Raw genomic sequence first — 21,951 nt, 5'->3', positions numbered from 1 at the left:
TGGACTCGCTTGTGTAATTTCACACTTGATGGGTGGTTAGGCACTCCAGAGACCCAAATATGTCCGTACAAGCAATTAAAAACTTTTTCCATACTCTGTCCTTTTTCAAATTGAGTGGACTTATTCATTTCTGCTTCTCGGAGCATGCAAACTTGCTTCACTTTGCTGTACTTCAGCTACTATCCATGCAGCGTGCATACACTGTATCTGTATTCCAGCTGGGTTACACAGAGACTTATTACTGTATCCTCCGTGATAGCGCCGCAGCCTGCTAAGGATTTTGGACAGTAGAATGAGACTCGGTGAATAGCAATGTGGCACCGGCGAGAAGAAGAAAAGAGAAGGCGGCAAGAATAAGAAGCAGGAGGCGAGTGAGAAGAATGCAGCCCTACTGTAAATTGCAACAAACACACACACAGTCCTGCATTTCTTGATAAACTGGAATGGATGAAAAGGAATCGTTTCGAAAGGAAGGGCGAAAGGATTTCGAAGGACCTTCGGGGTTAGGAAGCGAGAGGCACGGTGGCGACGCACTTGTCGGAAGGATGCCTCGGTCACCATGACGATGACTTCTACAGCGGGGCTGTCAATCACCTTTCGCCGGTGGAATTTGGAGGGGGTAAAAAAAAAAAAAGAGCCGCAGTGTAAATGTGACTGTCAACGGCGGAGATAAGGGCAAATTATGACCAATATTTGCTTGGCTGATAAAGCGCGCAATAACGAATAGCTAAATATATTAAATGAGATAACATCCCAAGCTTTGAGAAGTCAACGCATCTCTTTTTTTTGTTTTTGTTTTTTTTTTCCCCCTCCTCCTCATTTCAAGGAAGATAAGAGCTGAGGAAGGATCCAGCATATTAACGCCAGCTACTGTAGTGCGTAGGAATCACATCCTTTTGCGGCCGGAATACCAAACACCCCCCGACGCTGTCCCAGCCACCCTCCTCTCTTCACAAGCCTATTATACTACCCCCAAAAGCAGGATGCTACACAATAACAGTGTCAGCATGTGTTCAAGCATTAAAAACAGACAGAATGAAATTAATTAACCCAAAGAGATCACAATGCTTAGCCAGTGGAATTTAATCCAATTTATTACATATATGCCGATCTAACTGGCTTGTGTTTGCATTAATGAGAGGATGGGGATGGGCGTGTGTGTCTGGGTGTGCCGTGACAGCGTCAACGGATGCTAAGCATGTTAAGGATCACCGGCGGGAAAACGTCCGGAGCTCGGCGCCACCTCCGGGTGCCAGCACCCTGCCAAATTAAAGCTTGAATAATGAGCCTTTTATGTTGTCAACGGGAGGCAGACATCTTTTTTGTCATCGCATCCCTTTCTCTTCAACAGCCGCACAAGCCCACCTTCAAAAGAGCGGGAGAGAGAAAGAATAGTTTGTTTACCGGTTTCTAAAATAAATTAGCATTGTAGCTTTTGAAGCCGGTACGCTAACCCGCTGAGCTGACAGCACCGACTATAAGGCCGCCGATGCGCTCCATAGCCTTAATGAGGTGGCTTATTAGCGCCGTTTCTCCTCACAAGCCGCTCACATGTAACAGCGAGGAAACAGTACAGCGTTGTGCACCTAAGAGCCGTTTAAACGCAATGTTGTGACGTCGTCCGCAACAAAGCTAAATAATTCCATCGGATCTCAGTTGTTGCTATATTTTCCTTATTGCTGTCGTAAATGTACCAATAGTTGTCTTAATGTAAAGATTGTCCATTATTAACCCACAATTGTTTACAGTTAAATTATATGTGAAGTACAGTATAGATATCAAAGTTAATGGTACATGAAGGGTTGCCACCTTTCAGAAATAGAAATAAGGGACGCCCCCCTCGCGCCCAAAGCCTTACGGGCGAAAAAAAGGGGCATCCCCAAAACTCCTAAAATGCATAGAAATGTATCTATTTTTAGATGAGAAAACTGTATTGTGCACTATTTGGGCATGGCAGTTTCCTTGCAGCAGATTGTTTTGTTTTTTTCTGCAGCTTAGTGAAAACGAAGTTGTGAATACCTTAATTAACATTTGTGTTGTCGGTAGTGTTGCACCGATACAATTTTTTGGGCCCGATACCGATACATATACCTGGCTGTGCTGTATCGGCCGATACCGATACCCTTCCGATACCACTGTTTGCAAAAAAAAAAAAAAAAAAAAAACATATATATATATATATATATATATATATATATGTACGTATAAGGGATGCAAAGATACAGTTAAGTCACGGTTTGGTGCGATTTTCGATACAATTAAATACATTCAATGCTCTGGAACAGAAAATACAACTGTTATTATTATTATTTTTTTTTTTTATTTGCTAACAAGCAAAAATAACAGTGCCATCATATAAACAAGCATTTTAGTGCATAATATTTATGTGCTTACTGATCTGAAGAAATTTTGTATAAAAGTGCTGAGAACAATATTTACTGTTTGTAAAGTGGGGCACACAGTTGATTGCTGCAGCTCACTTAGCAGCTATATATACCATATAAGCAAAACATCCTATTCGTGGTCCGAGTCCATCTGTAACATGTACTGAATTAACAGTGTTTGCAGCATTATCTATAGTCACTGGTATGGATTGATTTGGCCGACTTAACGTCCATTCAGTCATGGCGGTTTCTAATGCATCAATATAGTATATTGACTACGCGTCGCTCTGGGCTCACACAGCTGATGGCATGGGATCTAATGTAGCACATCTAGGTTGCTATTTGATTATATCTAGTGTGTGCGCGCGAGAGTTGGCATTGGATCTAACATAGGACATCTAGGTTGCTATTTGATGATATCTAGTGTGCGCGCTTCAGTGTTTTCTGGCCACAGAAGTCACTTCTGCTCATTACAGCACAACACCAGCATATGACAATCGACTTTCATAAACGGGACGAGTTTGAAGTACGGCGCTCTTAATTTGCCACTAATTGTTCATCATGAAACCATGAGTTTGCTTAGTTTCCCATGGTCTTAAGCTTTCTGATCCCATCTGCGCTACAACAGTAGGCGCTAGCTCACGCATGCTAATCGTAAGTGAATGCTATGTTAGATGAGCAGCGTAACATCGCGGATATGCGTTGTAGTGTACATCCTTAATATTGAAGACGAAGGTGTTTATTTCGTTTGGTAATTTCGAGACAAAGACATACAGATGTCATGCATTGGGATTTGGGAAGTTAGCTTACGTGGGAAGGACAGTACATTTGTGTTCAAGTGATAGTAGATGGTGTAGGCGCCCTAAATGTTGGTACTCGTCGGTACCGATACCACCAATTCGGGCCGGATCGGCGTCCCCTGCCGATACTGGTATCGGTATCGGTGCAACTTTAGTCATCGGCACTGAATCTGGTCTCGTGATCCATTGACAAGCCAAATTTCTTAAGGGAATGTTCCAGGAGAGCTACAATTCCAGCAGCTGACTCGTCTGCATTATCTATGAAGTCCAGCATTTTGTTGGCGAGCCCAGACTCTGGACTGAAGTACTGGACAGCAAGGGGAAGCATCTTCCTGCTCAATTTATTCGAGGCATCTGTCTGGATGGAGAATGGGATGGGTGACGTTAAGATCTTGAGCACATCACCCACTGCCTTTGGACCCAGGACTTGTTTCAACAGTGCCTCTTGCTTTGTTCTCCCCAAAGTCATTTTCTTCACCATTTTGGAATCACATAAAAATCTTCTGATTGAGCCTGTGTCCACAGTCAGCACTATTGTAGCTCTGGCTGGCTACGTTTTACTGTGTGGTATACCTGTGTCACGTCAGCTGCAGTAATTTAGAGGGTAGGAGTGGGATGATGTCAAATTCACTATCAATCAATCAGTAGATAGTATATATACGCAGTAGGACTATTTATTCAGTGTTTATTTGCTGTTAATCTATTAGGAATGATTCCAAATGAGTAGCATTAGTTAGCGTAACAAAATATGATGTTCTTTATGGGTACATAAATTCATTCCATATTGATTGATAATAAATGCATGTTTAAAAAAAAAATAAAAAAAATCAACATTCCTGAAAATAATCAACCATAGTAGCAACTGAAATAGCCTACCTATGCTCCTATCAATGCAAGCTGTATGAAGGTAAATATAAATATAAATATAGCCTATATGTTATCCATATACAAGAGCATAATAACATACCAAATCAAGCTCAGGGGATGTTTCAGGTACAAATAACTGTGACGAAGGCTCTTCTGGGATCTTATATTCCGTTTGTGGAGGTCCCCTGCAGCATGCTGTTTTACACTTCCGTGAGACGCTGCAAAAACTTTCCTGCCTGCCTTGCAGTTATTTTTATAATCATCATCATCAGTGACTCTATCGAGCCACGGGTTCCCCTCTTCCCACTCCACTGTATTTTTTGGAGACATTTCCCCTTTTGAGGATGAGGTGGGGTGTCCTGAGCTTCTGCTGCTGAAGAAGACATTTTTGTTTTGAAAACAGGCAGGGCGGTACGCTGAACAGAGCGAGCGAGGTAACTCTGCAACGAACCCGGAAGTGGAGCGCAGTGCAGGGCAAATGGCAGCGGGCAGGCAGATAACTATCTTGCTGTCTTTAATATTTCCTGCCCTTTTTGTTCATTATTGTTGGCTCAGTGGTCACTCATGAGCGCAGGGTTAGGGTTAGGGTTAGGGTTAGGGTTGTTTGTGTGTGACAGACGTGCATGGGCTGGGCGCACCGTCGCCCGCCACTCCCCGCCACCGGACCCTCAGGTCGCACGGGGTCGCCCCATGGGACAATTGTGAAATACGGAATAAACTGCGTTCCGTATTGGTTCAATACGGAACGCAACTTTTAATTCCCAATTACGGAACGATCCCGTATTTCAAGGGACGGGTGACAAGCCTGGGTACATGTGTACTTATCTTTAGGTAGTGCGTTTGATACTAATTGCAGGTCTGAATTTGTTACAAAGAAAGAGGTTTCAGCTTAGGGTTTCAAGTACGTTGTTCCTTAATGAGGTTCAACGCATGACATCTCTGGTAAAGGTTTTAAAATACGGTTTCAAGTAGGAGCCCCACGATTCGATTACGATTCAGGGGGCTACGATACGATTCTTGAATGATGATCATGGTATTGACGATGATCGCACTTTACTTATTAATAATTGGACAAATTTTTGTACATTGGTAAATGGTGTGATACTTCTACAGCGCTTTTCCAGCTTTTAAGCCTCTCAAAGCGCTTTACACCACATCGCCATCCACCTACTGGTGACGCAGCACCAGAAGCAATGTGGGGTTCAGTATCTTGCTCAAGGATACTTAGGCAAGTTCATCAGGGCGGCGACTTGAACCCCCAACCTCTGGGTTGGGGGACAACTACTCTACCACTGAGCCACACCACCCTATTATTTATTTCAAATATCCTAATGATTCAACAGGAACAATGGAAACATGCCCATACAATAAAAAGCTGCCCTTAAGCTGCTTTTTTATTTATTTCTACAAGAAAGTCCCAAAACATTAACCATTTTTAAGGGAGTACTTTTTTCTCTCAACAATACAATAAAATTTACACAGGTGGAATGAATTCCACATTTTCTGGACACAAGGTGTCTTCAGAAATAAGACTTCTTTTAACCAATTTACTTTGTTTTAACTGATTTCTGTACTATTTCGCATGTTTGTAGTGTTACCGCTGTACTTAATCATGGTTTTACACGTTCGGCATATGAAATACACGTCAGCGAATTAGCTAATTAGTTTAGCGCTCGGCGCTAACTATTAACACATCAAAAACAACAACAATAAAGGCTAAACAGTACAAGAGAGTTCGTGTACTCACCTCTTATAGACGCACACGGGTCTTAGCAACACACTCAGAACATTTTTTAATTGACATGACTTGAATCTACAGCTTGACATCTGAAAGAATGACGAGCGAACTCTTTTCCCCCTCTCGCTCTGAAAAATAACTGTGTGGTCGCATCGAAGTGCGACCACTCTTATTTGCCTGCCTGTCTCATACACAAATTTATTTTCCAGTCTTTCGAAAATAAGTAAATCTCTCACTTAGTTACAGGCAGCATCCATTATAACGTTGTGTGTGTGTCCGTTAAAGGTGTCCGGGCGACAGACGTGTCTTAAATAATTCAGTGGGACAGTAACATGTTTAAAACCTTAAAACTAAATCTAATTATTACATTTGAAGTGCTTCAACACCATTTATTAAAAAATATATACAGTGGGGAGAACAAGTATTTGATACACTGCCAATGGGAAAACCCATTGGCAGTGTATCAAATACTTGTTCTCCCCACTGTATGTACTTTTTTTTTTTTTTTAATTTGGGAAAAAATTGTGAAAAAACATGTCTTATATGTATTCCTTTCCAATGCGAAATGAATAAATACATTGAACAACCGCAACAAAAAAAAAGTTCTTCACGGTTTTTATCTTATCGCGGCGGGTTCTGGTCCCCATTAACCACAAAAAACGAGGGATCACTGAATAAGTTCAGGACCAAATCTGGGTTATGATTTCAAATTATGGTTTCTATCATGGGTTCCAAATGAAGTTTGAATTTCAGGTTCAAGTTTCAAATTAGGGCTTGCTTAATGTATCAACTGAGAGCTGTGTATACAGTTATCTATACTGCATAATGTTAATAGCGACTTTTCAGTGCAGGTTCAAAAGTGTTCTTCACAACGTGTGAAGTTCTGCACTGATAGAAGGCCCATCAGACTGACATCATATTCTTGAAGCTGCAACATTACTGAGTGTATATGTATGTGTGTGTGTGTGTGTGTGGCCCTCCTTCCACATTCAACCTCAAAATTTATATTCCCCCTCTGGCAAGAAGGAAGGACCATCTCTGCCTTTCATTTTCCAGTTCAAGGCTTTTCCTTCCTTTTTTGCTTTTTTTTTTTCCCAGATAAATGTTCTCCTATCTACCCTGACAGATGTCACGTTGCATCACGTCCACACTGATACGTAGCCTCTGATCCTGCCACTTGCAATAAGCAGCCAGCACCAGGGACGCCCCTTCCCCAGATAGCACTCTGACACGCTTGATTATTTGAAAGGTGCATCATTTGTGCGGCCCAGTGCTGCGAAACCATAGCTGGACGTCACTGTGGCAATGTGGCTATTTCGGGTCAGGAAAATGACATGACACATTGGCTGATAGGAATGAGTTGATGAAATGGAATTTGATTCATTTCAATTGCGGTCATTGATGATTGTCATCTAGTCGCTAAATAAGGGAGGCAGGTAACACTACTCGGCAGACACCAGCAGAGGGTGCAATTAAATACAGGCCTGGCTAGTTTGCTGCCACACAGAGATGCTTGTTAAAGTGGTTCACAAACGGTTTCCATCAAGTCATACCTTTTTCGTGACCTCTTTGGTCACCATGGTGAACAAGATATACACCGTATTGGCCCGAATATAAGACGGCCCTGATTATAAGACGACCCCCTCTTTTTCAAGACTCAAGTTTGAAAAAAAGACTTTTTGAACACCAAATTAATTTTTATACAGAAAATAATTACAGTACATCTGAAACAAATGATTGTAACGATATATTTCAGAGAAAAAGCATGTTATTTTGCCTCATTCAAATCTTAATATCTGAACATTTAAATATGTAAACTAAAGTGCAATCACATTCGTAAATGAATGGCTTCTGGTTTTTGAAATGTAAATAAACCAATCTATTGTGATAAAACAACAAAATTTCAATAGCTGCATTAACCATCAAAGTGAAGTCTAGCTGTAACTGTAGTCTTGAAACAAATCTGAATCAAGAAAAACATTGCAATAAAATAATGCAAACTGGTTAAACTAAAAAGAGTAGCTGAGATCTGTCATGACAGAACATTGCTTCAGTGATATCTGGCGCCATCTAGCGTCGTGAATGGGGAGAGTAGCTGAGATCTGCCATGACAGAACATCGCTTCACTGATATCTGGCGCCATCCAGCGTCGTGAATGGGTCTAATGTCTGGACCGCGAATATAAGATGACCCCCTTTTTTTCAGTCTTATTTCAATGCAAAAAATTTACCATTACGGTACTATATATAGTCGCGTAGTCAACATAAGTCATTCATTCATTCATTTTCCATAATTTCTTTTTAAAAATCCCAGAAAAAGTATAGTTCCAAGACTGACCTCCTTTAAAATAGACTGGATTTTTGTCATCGTCAATGCAAAATTGACCTCCTTTAAAATAGACTGGATTTTTGTCATTGTCAATGCAAAATAAGTTTGTACTGGTTAATTCTCAAGAGGAAACCAATACACTGCTAGTAGGACTCGTATTTTACAATTGTAACGGGAAGTCAATAAGACAACATTGAAAATTATATCCTAACAGGGTTGGGGTTAAAGCAACACTAGGAAGGTTTTCAACCTTCATAAAATATTTTCAGAATATTTGTGATATGTCGACTGACAACTAGTTGACACCGCTTTCATATCTTGAGGGGGTCTATATCGCTTTCACTAGCAATAATTAACTTTAAGGAGGGTGGCAGGAACCATGCCACACAAAAAAAATACAAATGTGCTGACTGCTTTACGGCATATGTCACTTCCTCCTTTCCCAGTTTGTTATAAAGACAGAAGTGGATGCGAACGCTTTAGCGTGAATTCCGCAAAGATGGCAGAGCAACAAAAGACAAAAAGTTTTGTCCAACGAGGAAAAAAAGGGTGGCTTCCATGTTAAAAGGATACTCAAGAATAAACATTGGCCTGGCTTTCACTCACTGGCGTGACCCCCTGGGTGGGGGTGAGCGGGGGGGGGGGGGTGAATATGGTACAAAAGCAAACGTTTCTGTCATTGTCATATGCTATTGTTTAGTCACAACTTGATTCTTTACTTCATTACAATTTGTTAGATTTCAAGCTAGGTTTATGTACACCTAGTTTGGCTAAAAAGAACACGCAGGAAGTTGATGTAGCTTTTGTGGAGGTTGGTAGCTGCTCTCCCAGTTGCTGTGAGAGCAACCCTCTTTATTCAGACAAACAATAGGATGGAAGGGGGAGGAAGGCAACATAGAACATAGAATAGAATACATAGACTACATGGGAGCCACGTGGCCTAGGTCAAAGGAAAGGATAAGCAGACAGAAGTTATCCTATCTGGTGACTAACTATAACAAGGAAAGCATAAATGTTAACTGTAGGCACAACAATTCCAACAATATTCATCCTTCACACAGCTGCTGGAAACAGAAATGTTGTTTAATCCATTTGCCCGGAAATCATTATTTTATGACACTGTGCGCTGGTCCCCATGGCATACGTAGTCTTCCTTCGGGCAAGACACTACCGCTTTTGTCCACCTGAGTTGCTAAAATCTGCCAAAATTGAAAAGTTAGCAGTTTTAAAGTGGGTTTCAAGGCTGGGGTTAGGATTTTAAATCTCTGGTTTGAGTCTGATTTGGAGTCAAGATAGGGTGTTGTCTTTGGAACATAATTTGTTTATTATAAAAAAAAAAAAATGTTTCCAATCAGTTTGAAGATAGGGTTAGGGTATCAAATTACAGTTTTAAACAATTGTTAATGTTTCTAAGACACTCTTTAAGCACATGTCAGGGTTTCAATTAAGGTCTTTAAATCTGGGTTAAAGTTTCAAAAATTGACTTGGTTTTAAAATTAGGGTGGAAATCTAAGGTTAGGTTTCAAATCTGGCTCACAGTTTCAAAGTATAGTGTCAAATCTGGATTAGGATTTTCAATTAGGATTTCAAGACTGGTTTCAGGTATACAAATCAGGATTTTGGGTTTCAGGTATTGGTTGGCGTGTCAAGGATAAGGTTTGAAATTAGGGTTAAAACCAAAGTGTCAAGATAAGGTTAGGTTAATTTTAAAGATGACTGCCATAGCACATTGTTGTCACTTAGTTCCACAACCTGTTTATCCCCCACCCCGGAGGCATCTATTTGAGATGTGGTGATAATTTATTCAAGCGGACAATGCCCTTGGAAATTGTATGCAGAGCAAAAATTCAGTCGTACAGTAGCTACATACAGCTGGTAGAAAGTGATTGGAATGTGGTTCCCCAGACTTTGGCCTGTCCATCCATATGCATCAGTAACATTTTCTGGCTAAATGTCCCATGGCTTCTTTCACATGAGGAGATGCTCATTTGGCAGCAAAATTTAGCCGGCTGGAGTCACTTTATTTGGTTACAGTCAGGCCTGTGCATTTCTGTGTGAAATGCTTTAGCTTAGAGCCTTGGGCTTCAATGCGGCTCCGTCCTAGATTTCTATTACACGTTTATTCTTTGGGTTGAAGAGAATTTATTTTGCGGGAACACGTGCTTTTTGGTTATTTTCTGCTTTCTAGAATTAACAGAAAGAAATGGTTAATCATGTTGGGTTTTGGCATGGAAAAAAAATATCTGGATCAATCATTTCCATTTTTAATCACCAGTCACTAAACACAAAAGGCATTTTTTAAATATGAATGGATTTAGATTTTAACACAATATTGGCTTATCGTGAGCTTAAAGTTTGGTCGGCATGTGCAGGAAATTGTTAAAAAACTAGTTGTAACTGCATTATATTTTCCATGACCAGTGTGGTTAATAACGGCGTTAGAATATAACGGCGTTACTCACGGCGTTATTTTCTTCAGTAGTGAGTAATCTAATTCATTTCTTTTCTCATCTTTGCAACGCCATTACCGTTGCTGAGGCCGAAAAGGCGTGCATTACTATGTTGGTTGACTGACGCTAGAAAAGTCTGAGAAAGACACTCACGGAGACGAGAGAGCAGAGCAGGAGTGGGGAGGAGGCGAGGGAGGGTGACACCGTTGCAAACGCGATGCTACGCTGCTAGGTGGCTCCAATAATAGACCCTACCCACGTGACGTCACAACTCCGCTCTCCTGAATGGTACCGCCCAATTGTCCGTCAAAACATAGTGTTAACCTGTTACGGCTACGTACATTCCTCCTATTTACGGCGTGTTTTTCTGCTCCTTAACATTAATAATCAAAATGGTGAAGGCGTGTGTGGCTGTTGGTTGCACTAACAGAGAAGATGGAAGGAGAGACTTGAAGTTTTACCATATTCCGAGGGATCCAAAGAGGAGAACAAAATGGACGGCTGCAATTCGACGTGAAAACTGGGCACCAAAAAATCACCACAGACTATGTAGTAGTCATTTTATATCCGGTAAGATGCATTTAAGATATACTTAGAGGGTTTTGGGCTGACAAATAACCACAATTAAGATCATTGCTAGGCTAATCGCCGACAACATACACGTATGTATGTAGTGAGAGTGCTATCGCTAAACCATATAAACATTAAAAGCCTTAACTCCATTGACAAACGACATGAAATACATTAGACTTGACAGTGGATGTTAGCAATAACAAAAGATTTTGAATTGAAAATTTCGTAACTCACCTTTCCAAGCACAAGATAGATTCCTGCCGAATTTTCGTGGACGAGGACCTGTTTCACCCAACCAGCAACGAAGTATTTATAAGCCTCCAAGCTCTTGAAGTTTTTCAAATTTTCGTGAGAATAGGCTGATTTTGTGTGGACAAGATAATTGTAATTATCAGCGTAGCAGATGTCAGGCAGACAGGGCGAAGACAGTGGGTCGAAAAACATCGATTTGGGCATCAAATATGGATCTGGCGACTGTATAGAACGAAGCTTTTCCACATAACGCCTTTTATGCAACACATCCAGTGAGTTTACGGCATCAGAAAGCACCGGGTCTTCCATGAAATGCATTTTAAATTCCTCGATCAATTGAAACCAATGCTAATACAGAGACAAAATGACGGACAAGTGGGCGGAACCATACAGCGAGCACGTGGTTTTGTGACGTCGGTGGGTAGGGTCTATACCTGACTGTAGCCGATAGCCTACAAACTACGCCCACATGATACTTCGGTAGATATCACATATACACAGAACTAGATGCAAATGACAGACACGGCTGCATTAGCAACATGTATAATAAAGAACTAGATGCGTTAATAAACAGCCGCCATCTTAAAGCAGTAAACAAGTCAGGAAGGCTCTGTTGTAGAGAACCTTCCTAGCGAACCTAAGTAACTTTATCTAAAATGCTCCTAAATCGGCAAAATCTTGACTTAAATCTATCTTTCAATGATGAAATAGTTTTAAAACTTACACATGTAAAAAGTAGACAGAGGGGAAGTAATGCAATAACGGGAGCAATTTTAACAACTTTAATGGTTGATTCACAACATTAAATGACTTCCACACGTAGCAAAGGTTACTATCTAGTTGTCGCAATATCCGCAATAACCCTGTGTCCAGTTAAGTTTAGGGTAAAGAATTGGGCTATGGCCAATTGTCCCAAAAAACTTTACTTTAAACTTCACATTGTGTGACCCGGTTTTTTTTTTTTTTTTTTTTTTTTTTGAGAAAAAACATGAAAATTATCTTCAGTTACTTTGGCAAGTCACTAATGACTCTTACATTCAGGTAACTGAGTTACTAACACAATTACTTTTTGGGAGAAGTAATTTGTAACAGTAATTAATGACTTTTATAAAGTAAGATTAACAACACTGTCCATGACACACTTACTTCTGAGACTTCAGATTTCCCTTTTTTACTAAAATGTAAAGAAGATGTGAGACACAGATTTAGCAAAGGTTTCTACTGCAAGTTTTCAGTGATTCTTCTGCGAGCGCGAAGAGAGCGACGGCACTGTCGCATTAGAGTACATCAGTAAACACAGAGTGTCAGGTCAAGGTAAAGATCACACCCGCCTGCGCTCAACAGAAGTCGTCTCCTATTGAAAAGTCAGCGTTATTCACGCCATGTCTCAGCAGCCCTGGCTGCCATGCGGAGACGAGGCCATTGTTCAGCTGAGCTGCACACTGAAATATTTCTCTGGCGACACAAAAAAGCACTGGATCAGCAGCAATTAGTTGAGGAGTAAGAGAGAGATAAAGAGTGGACGGCAGTTGTAGAAAAAAAGGAACGAGTGCGTGTGGAAAATGTGGAATCAGCGTGGAGGAATGAGAAATAGGAGCTGAATAGTGGTGGGTGGAGGGACCAAGTGGGGGTGGCAGTACTTTAAGTGTTTTGTAGGAGACCGGAGGTCCAAGGAGCCATGTTTCCACCAAGTGGTACAGATTAGTTTTGGAATAGTACCTGGGGTCCACGGGGTGTTGACAAGTAAATCTTAAATAAATAAATATGATGACCATGAATCTGAATGGATGAACAAGGCAAAAGGTGCATGGGGATGTGGATTTTAGCAGTCATTTTCAGAGCATGTTTTGTTGTTGTTGGGATTTTTTTTTTTTAAATCACTTACAGTGTAAGAAATCACAGCTCATGCTCATGACAGTTTTGGGCGGTGTTTGTCAACAAGTTATCCAAAGTGAATTAGCGACAGTCACTTGGTTGAAATCTAATTCCGAAGTGACACCAAGTGAAAGGAAAATATAACCTGTCAACCAGTCCCTCATGTCAAAACCTGCAGTGAAGAGAAAGGATGGCGACAAGTGCAGTCAATTTCAGGGAGAGTGGGAGATGAATGCATTTTTTTTAGCAAAGGGGTACCCTGACGTGTCTTATATCCACAGAGAAAGTTGTGAAATAGGGCACCATTACTCTATTTGACATGCTATGCAAAATACCAGAGAGATGAGAGAGGGGACCGGGTCAACGATCTTTTAAAGAACCATTAATGTTTTGAACTTTTATTCAGAGAGATTGTGAAGATTGGATTAGGTTTTAAGTTCAAGACCCCTGATTTAAAGTCTTTGATGGATGAACCTAACGTGTTTTTGGAATGTGGAAGGAACGTGAGCACCTGAGAAAAAAATTGAAAAATAATTTTAAAAAACTAGGCCTGCAAGCAGGACTGAACGGGCCCTCGCAGTTTGGCGCAACTCGGACGGCACGCAGGTCAGGGCGGTGACAGATCGTCCCCCTCTAATCATCTCATGAGAACCTAACATGCTCGAAATCTGCCTCTTTTTTTGAGTAGAAATACATTCACACAACTAGGAGAAAAAACCCAATTGGAGAGAGTGCTACAAAAAAAGGAGGCACTTCTGAGCTGTGCAGCTGCGCCCTTATTCAAAACTAAAATAATTCTTGTAACTGAGCCAGTTCGGCCAAGTGTGCCAAATTGCGTGACTCTATAAGCTGCCTAAGTCCCTGAAAAAATATACTTGCTTTTAATGGCAGCCAAAGGGTCATCACGGCAACAGACAGTGACTTGTGGACATGGGCCTTAAAATGTAGTATTACAAAAAGTCTTGAAACTACAATTACCAACCTGAAAAGAACTGGACATATATAAGTAAAATGAGTGGCTTTCTCTTGCCACTAGTTGGCGCTGTAGTGTTGATGCAAATGGCCCCTTCAGGAACCTTCTCACCAAGCATGGGAGGTTTGGCACAGATATATTCTATGTGTGCCAAGTTATGACTGTTCAAAATTTGTGGCGGAACAAAATGGTGACGGTCATTTTCGCCTTCCTGTTTGGACCCCTCCACTTCAACCAAACCTCAATATTTTACATCAGACACCTGAACAAATGTCTTATAGACACCTGAACACATGTCTTATGACTCCCCTGATGCAGGGTTGAGGTCAATTGTTTTTTTTTCCCCTTGGAGGACAAGCCTGTCTCATAAAAAAAGGGCATTTTCTGTTTCCGCTAGGGGGCGTTAGGCCAAATAGTTAATATTTCAATGCAGTCATGTTCAGGCTGGGATACCTCTCATACATGCCAGATATGAAAAAGACTGCACCTTGTATCAGGGAGTTATTAGTCATTTACTATTTGGCGTGTTGCCAAAAAATGGCCGACTTTAGCATCCTGCCCAGGTCAGGCCCATAATTGAAAACGCACAATTTTGATAACTTAAGATTTCATATGTCTTATGAACAGTCCCACCAATTTTGAGGAGGAAACCTCCACGAGCAAGGGAATAGAAACGACCTCAAACCAAGGAAGGCGAGAGCCAAGATTTGAAACAAACTAATAAGTGTCACGCATACATGCTAGCATCTCGCTCACCCTGCTGCTACCACAAAAATTTAAACTATTCCAACCAATAGAATGGAATTTAAGCAACTTTCAAGCACATTGAATATTATAGTTTTAATGTTTGAGAAGGTATTTACGACAATGTGTGCATATGTAGAGATATACAGTTTGTGTGTCAAACTCTCATTATCGGTCCTGACCACCCTCTTGCCCCCACTTGCTCTGAGAGAGAAAACTGACTAATGCTATCAGATTAAAATGATCAGTCATGGGGAAAAAGATTATACACCGGACCCAGGCTATTTGCTTCAAGACTTCCACCATGAACTTGATAATGGAGGTCAAAGTTCTAACTGTGAACTTCAATCCTTTTGTTTCCAGAGGACAGGAAGTTGTTCGTGGGGATGCTGAATAAACAACAGACCGAGGAGGACGTCTACCGCCTATTCGAACCCTACGGAGTCATCGAGGAGTGCACGGTCCTAAGAGGTCCTGACGGCAACAGCAAAGGTAGGCGCCGTGACACACTTGTCAGGTCTATTTAGGTCACTGACGGAAGAATGACTGTGTGTTGGTTGTAAGGAAAATGCACGTGACTTACATGTCGGATATACTGTTGGTCAAGAAACGTTTTCACTTAATTTTTTGCTCAGCTGTTACACAGCTTTAGGCATTGATGGGAAAAAAATAATCCATATAACTGTTAGTGGTAGCTTTGGTAACTAAAAGAAATTGCAACTTGCTTTTGTTGAAGATCTCTGGCAACTCTAACATCACTGTGATCTGTCTTTGCACGCAAACCTGCTTGTAATGACATTTTTATGCTTTTATAGACAGAAATATATTTCTCGGTTTAAAAAAAGTATAGATACCACTTTTAAAACCCCGTAGCAACCCAGCTGAATAGGACAGAACCATTTATCAGTAATTGTAATCACATACAGTAACGGTGCACGTCATTTTAAAACGCTGACTTTGCTATCACAGAGTCTCTCTCAGCATATAGAGGTATCTCATATCAGGAGAAAAACAACTTCTGCATTGCAAAACCAAGATTTTAATCCCGCACTGTCCTCATTTTATGCAGAGTGTTAAAGTGAAGCATTTTCATTTCCAGCAGAAAATCAGGAGTGAAAAGGCATTCCAAGATACGAGGCGTTTTTACAATTTAGCATGTGGTGCTACATTAAAAAAGCTTGGCAAAGATGGTGTTCGTAATAGAAAATTTGTGAGAGCACCACAAGTGCAAAATTAAGTTGGAAGTGACGTAACCAGAACAGCAAGTGGAAGACAAACAGATAAAGTAGAGTTACAAGAAAGAAACATATCAGTTTGATGTTTTTACATACCATTTTATGTTTAATTATTACGCACACTGAGTGCATGGGCATTGAATGTACCGTATCTCCCCATCTGGCATAGTATTTTATTTGTGCTAAAATGACCCTCAGGCAAAGAAATATAATGTCCATGTGTAGTTGTCATTAGCACTCCTTCTTCAGATTGGTTCCACTTAGTGTTAGGAACTACATCATTCACTGGTCACATCCTAAGGTGCCCTGACCCTAAAATTAAATCTACCATAATGAACCCAGGGACACACCAATAATTTAGCTTTGGTGAATTCCTTACAATAAAAAGAGATGTTTTGTCTGTCTTAGCGACCAAAATACCTTTGAGTCTTAGTCATATTTTAGTCATTTCAAAAGGTTTTCGTCTTTGTCTAGTTTCAGTCGACGAAATCTAATACAAATTTCTTTGAGTTTTAGTCAACAGTTACTCAAAAATATTGGTCTGTAAAATTCAAATTTTAAAAGATTTTGTCCGAAAATAAAGATTTCCAACAATTTCGAATGAACATAGACAGACCAGCATGTATTGTATCCTCTACAAGGACAATGCCAACTTTGTGAAGATAATACACACTCAGCAAGAAAAGCAGTACATTATTTTCAATTAAATTTACCCAGAAGCCACAGACTGTATGTAAAAGCCGAGCGTTTAACATCCTCTAGACCAGTGGTACCCAACCATCGGGCCGCGGACCGATTCCGGTCCGTGGCGCATTTGCTACGGGGCCGCAGAGAAATAAATTATTTATTAACGACTGCAATCTGGCTTGTGGCTCTTGACACATCAATATCCCTGTCTAATCTAAGTAAAGATTTGTATAGCTCGCCATCTAGTGGTTGGCCGCAATTACGAGAGTGTTTGCACACCTATTGCAGCCCAGCGTCAGTCAATGTAAACAGTACCTTTAGCTGCTGATGGATGTGTGTGACATCTTTTGGACAGCTTTTTTTACGGGGAAAAGGCCACCTGCTGAGCCAGAAGAGGAGCCAACAACCAAGTCCGTTCTGTATAATATGTGACTAAAAGCTAGCAAACGAGGCAACAAAAGCAAATGCACTGAGTGCATTATACCTCATGGCGAACCGTACTGCTAAAGCTAAGAAACCTTTCACGATTGGAGAAAAACTCATTACGCTTGCGACTATTATATTTAGTTATATTTACTATTTTTACTATATTTACTATTATATTTAGGATAGTATTTGCTATCTTTACTGTCATTTTCTGCCACACATTGCCAGTCCGTGGAAAAAAAGGCCCACATTACACTGGGCCGTGGTGCAAAAAAGGTTGGAGACCACTGCTCTAGACTTAAGCCCCTTTCAGACAAACCCGGGATTCAAACGGGTATCTCTTATGTCTGAAAGCAATTTCCCAGGTCGACTGACACGGGGACGACACGGTGATTAACCGGGTCGCGTCCTAGTATAATGTCCGGGATTTACCCGGGACGCAGCATGTGTGAAAGCAGCCATTTTAATTCCCGTGTCACAGCACGAATTCTGATGACGTAAATATCACGATGGGCCACTCATTTTCTCTGTCATCGCAGCAAGATGAAAAGCGGTAAACAAACATCACAATTATCAGCATGGCAAATTGGAAATGGCTAAATTAAACTGGAAACATAACGAAATTAAATTGCAACTGCATCTTAGAGCCGAGGAAGACACAGTTTGTCAATCTTTTTTGCCGATACCAACCAAAAATTACATAATCCCCAGGGAATAAAATCCCGCACCCCGCCCTCCCCGCAGAGAGAGCGTCAAGTCGCTAACTCGGTTATTCTCGGGACATCTCCCCATGTCTGAAAGCCATGACACGGGTAAATCCCGCGTCACCTTACACGGATATTTACCGGGATGTAAGTCTGAAAGGGGTTTTATCGACCAGAAAAGCCAAGTGGCTCTCCTTTAGACAGGCCAGAGTTTTAATAGGACGCCCGCCATTCTGAAGCTAATGCCAACGTGAATTCTACGCTACCGCTAGGACTAAACATTTAGCGTCTGATGATCACTCAGCAGACCTTTAAAGGCTAAAGGAACATTGCATATTGTCTCTTGACAAGATAAGAAAACAAATTTTACCGTGTTTACAAACAAACAAAATGGAGCGCAGCCTAGCTTGAGACACAGCCTAAAATCCAGAGAAGACAGTGAGGGAGGGGTGCCGCGCATCTCGATACGACAGTGACATGACCCAAACACTTCCACGATGTAAGCTGATGTACTCCACGTTAAGCCTGTCGCAATATGCAATAATTTCATTTATCGCACGATAAATAAAAATGAAGGCGGTAATTTTTCTGCTGCGATTTATAGCCTTGCGTGCACGTGCATGCGCGCGTGCGGCAGACATGCTGTTAAAAGTTCGGATTCCTTGTTACCAACTGCGCAAAATGCATCTTCGTTCCAGGTTCTGCAAAAAACGGCGCCGGAGCCAATCGTTCTCATTATATCCTATTGTTCAACGTATACCGGCCGCGTCAGTGCTCCGGATTGACTGCGGACCATCTCCGGCGTGACGGTGTTGTTGACGTGTGGGCACTCCCGTCAAGGGTGACATTTCACGCGGGGCGGCTATTTTTTGGCACAACACCGGATATTTGAGTGGCAAATTAAGAGCGCTGTGCTTCAAACTCGTACTGTTTATGAAAGTCGATTGTCATATGCTGGTGTTGTGCAGTAATGAGCAGACTTGACTTTTGTGACTTTTTTAATCCACGCACACACTAGATATCATGAAATAGCAAACTAGATGTGCTACGTCCATGCCACTGGCTACGTGAGCCCAGGGTGATTATGGGACACGTAGTCCATATACTACATTGATGAATTATAAACCTCCATGACTGAATGGGAGTTAAGCAGGCCAAATCAATCCATACCAGTGACTATAGATAATGCTGAAAATATTGTTAATTCAGTACGTGACACACATGGATTTGCTCATGTAGTAAACCTAGCTGCTAAGAGAGCTGTAGCAATCAACAGTGTGCCCCACCTCACTTTACAAACAGTAAAGATTGTTCTCAGCACTTTTATACTAAATTTCTTTCTCAGATCAGTAAGAAGTAAGCACATAGATATTATGCACTAAAATGCATGTCTATATGACGGCAATTTATTATTTTTTTTTGTTTGCAAAAAAAAGAAACAAAAAATACAGTCTTTTTTTTTTTTTCAGAGCATTAAATGTATTGAATCAGATCGAAAATCGTGTCCCCCGTATCGATAATCGTACCGAACCGTGACTTAACTGTATCGATGCATCCCCATGGAACACCATTGCAGAAGCTATAAGGGGAAAAGTTTTCATTTGCCTAAATGCTTAAGTTATTAACTGCAATTGTATATTTTTTTCTTGGAAAACACATTTAATTTATTCTGTGTTTCTGTGCGGTATTAATATTGTTGTCTTTTATTTAAGAGGCATGGTCTATTGCGGACATGTCCAAAGTCCGGCCCGGGGGCCAAATGCGGCCCTTGGGCAGATTTCATCCGGCCCCCAGCCCCTGTCACAAAATCAATAACGTCTTGCCCGCACACACTTAATAAATTGGTCAGCAGTACTGCTACAAGCATACAGTATGAAGTAGCTTACACACTAAATGCTGCTCCTCATTTACCCACTAAAAGGGAGCAGCACTCTAAGGAACATTACCACATGTGACTCTTTACTCCCAATTTTCTAAAATGGCGACAATCAACAAAAATAAAAAGTTGACTGCAACGGCTGGCGCTTCAAGGATAGGTGGAAACTGGACTATTTCGTCACTAAAATACGCAACGACTGTGTCTGCCTCATTTGCAAAGAGACAGTCGCTGTTTTTAAAGAGTTCAATATGAGGCAATATTACCAAACAAGACACGCTGACACGTACGACAAGATTACAGGGTAGCAGTGTTGTTAATAACGGCGTTACAATATAACGGCATTACTAACGACGTTATTTTTTTCAGTAGTGGGTAATCTAATTAATTACTTTTCTCATCTTGGCAACGCCGTTACCGTTACTAAGGACGGAAAGGCATGCGTTACTATGCGTTACTATATTGGTCGAAAAATCTGAGGGAGACGGACTCACCGAGACGACAGAGCAGAGCAGGAGCGGGGAGGAGGCAAGAAAGTTGTGACGCCGAGCAAACGCGATGCTAGGTAGCTCCAATAATACATGTTGTAGCCGATAGCCGGACAAACTACGCCCGCATGTTATGGTAGATATGGTAGACATGGTAGATATCACATGTACTGTTTATAGATATAACTAGATGCAAAATGACAGCCGCCATCTTAAAGCAGTAGGCTTTTTAGGACAGCTCTGTTGTAGAGAACCTTCCTCGCGAACCTAAGTAAGTAACTTCTTATCTAAAATACTTCTAAACCGGCAAAATCTTGACTTGAATCTATCTTTAAATGATGAAACAGTTTTAAAACTTTCATATGTCGAAAGTAGAGAGAAGGAACTAATGCAATAATGGGAGCAATTTTAACAACTTTTAACAGTTGATTCAGGGTAAAGGGTAAATTAGGGTAAAGAATTGGGCTCGGGCCAATTGTACCAAAAACCTCCACAAAAAACTTCACATAGTGTGGCCAATGTTTTTTTTTTTTTTTTTTTTTTTTTTTTTTTTTTTTTGAGGGAAAAAAAAAAAAAAAGTAATTATCACCAATTACTTTGCCAAGTAACTGATTACTCTTACATTCAGGTAATTGAGTTAGTAACGCAATTACTTTTTGGGAGAAGTAATTTGTAACTATAATTAATTACTTTTTTTCAGTAAGATTAACAACACTGCAGGGTAGATACGTAGCGAGAAATTGAAGCAACTTGAAGCTAGTTTAATTTCACAGCAGCAGTATTTCGCAAGAGCCCGAGAGTCGAAAGAGAACGCCACAAAGGCTAGTTGCAAAATTGTTGAAATTATTAATAAAAAAAAAAAAAAAAGTGTTGCAACGATTAATCGATTAACTCGAGTATTCGATTAGAAAAAATATTCGAACTAAATTTTGTTGCTTCGAGTATTCGTTTAACTGAAGTGGCATTGTAATGGTTGATTTTAAAAGTGTTTGCATTTAATTTTACTGATGAGGGTGGATACAATGCCCCCTGGTCTTTCACATGGCTGTATCCAACTGCTCCCTGTTAAGACCAACATAAGCTAAGTATTTGTTTGAGCGAATATTTTTTAATCCATTCTTAATTTAGTTTGTAGGTATATTTAGCCGTTTTTTGTGGGAATATGTGTCTGAACCACCTGTTAAGAGCATTGTAAAAAAAAATAAAAAAAAAAAACTAGCATTTTATAGCATTTAAGCTAGCAGACTTTTTCTATCCAAGTTAGCCAATTGTTCTTTTGTTGTACACAGATCCTCTTTTTTTTTTATTATTATTATATCGTTTTAGGCTCAGCTCAGGTGTTTTAATTTTTCATGTTCCTTATCCGATTACTCGATTATTCGAACAAACTAGTCCATCGATTAATCGACTACTAAAATATTCGATAGCTGCAGCCCTATAATAAAGCAAATGTGACTCACAGAACGGCTTGCTAAAATTTGCTTAAATATATTGTTCTACATAAGGGACGTCAGCCAAGGTCGGCCCCCCACATTTTTACCACACCAAATC

At 40.6% G+C, this 21,951-nt stretch overlaps 1 protein-coding gene across 8 annotated transcripts in view; it reads left to right on the top strand.

The window, feature by feature from the left end:
• celf5a (cugbp, Elav-like family member 5a) overlaps positions 1–21,951 on the top strand; it is a 700,629-nt gene that overhangs the window by 517,252 nt on the left and 161,426 nt on the right. For all 8 annotated transcript variants that reach the window (XM_057840946.1, XM_057840949.1, XM_057840951.1 and 5 more), the window contains exon 5: positions 15,348–15,476. In XM_057840946.1, coding sequence (XP_057696929.1) covers positions 15,348–15,476 — 129 coding nt within the window. The remainder of the gene's footprint in view (positions 1–15,347; positions 15,477–21,951) is intronic.

Source organism: Corythoichthys intestinalis, chromosome 7 (genome assembly GCF_030265065.1).
Source record: "Corythoichthys intestinalis isolate RoL2023-P3 chromosome 7, ASM3026506v1, whole genome shotgun sequence".
Lineage (NCBI taxonomy): Eukaryota > Metazoa > Chordata > Actinopteri > Syngnathiformes > Syngnathidae > Corythoichthys > Corythoichthys intestinalis.
Note: the sequence above shows the minus strand (reverse complement) of the source record. Positions and strands in the feature narration are given on the sequence as shown.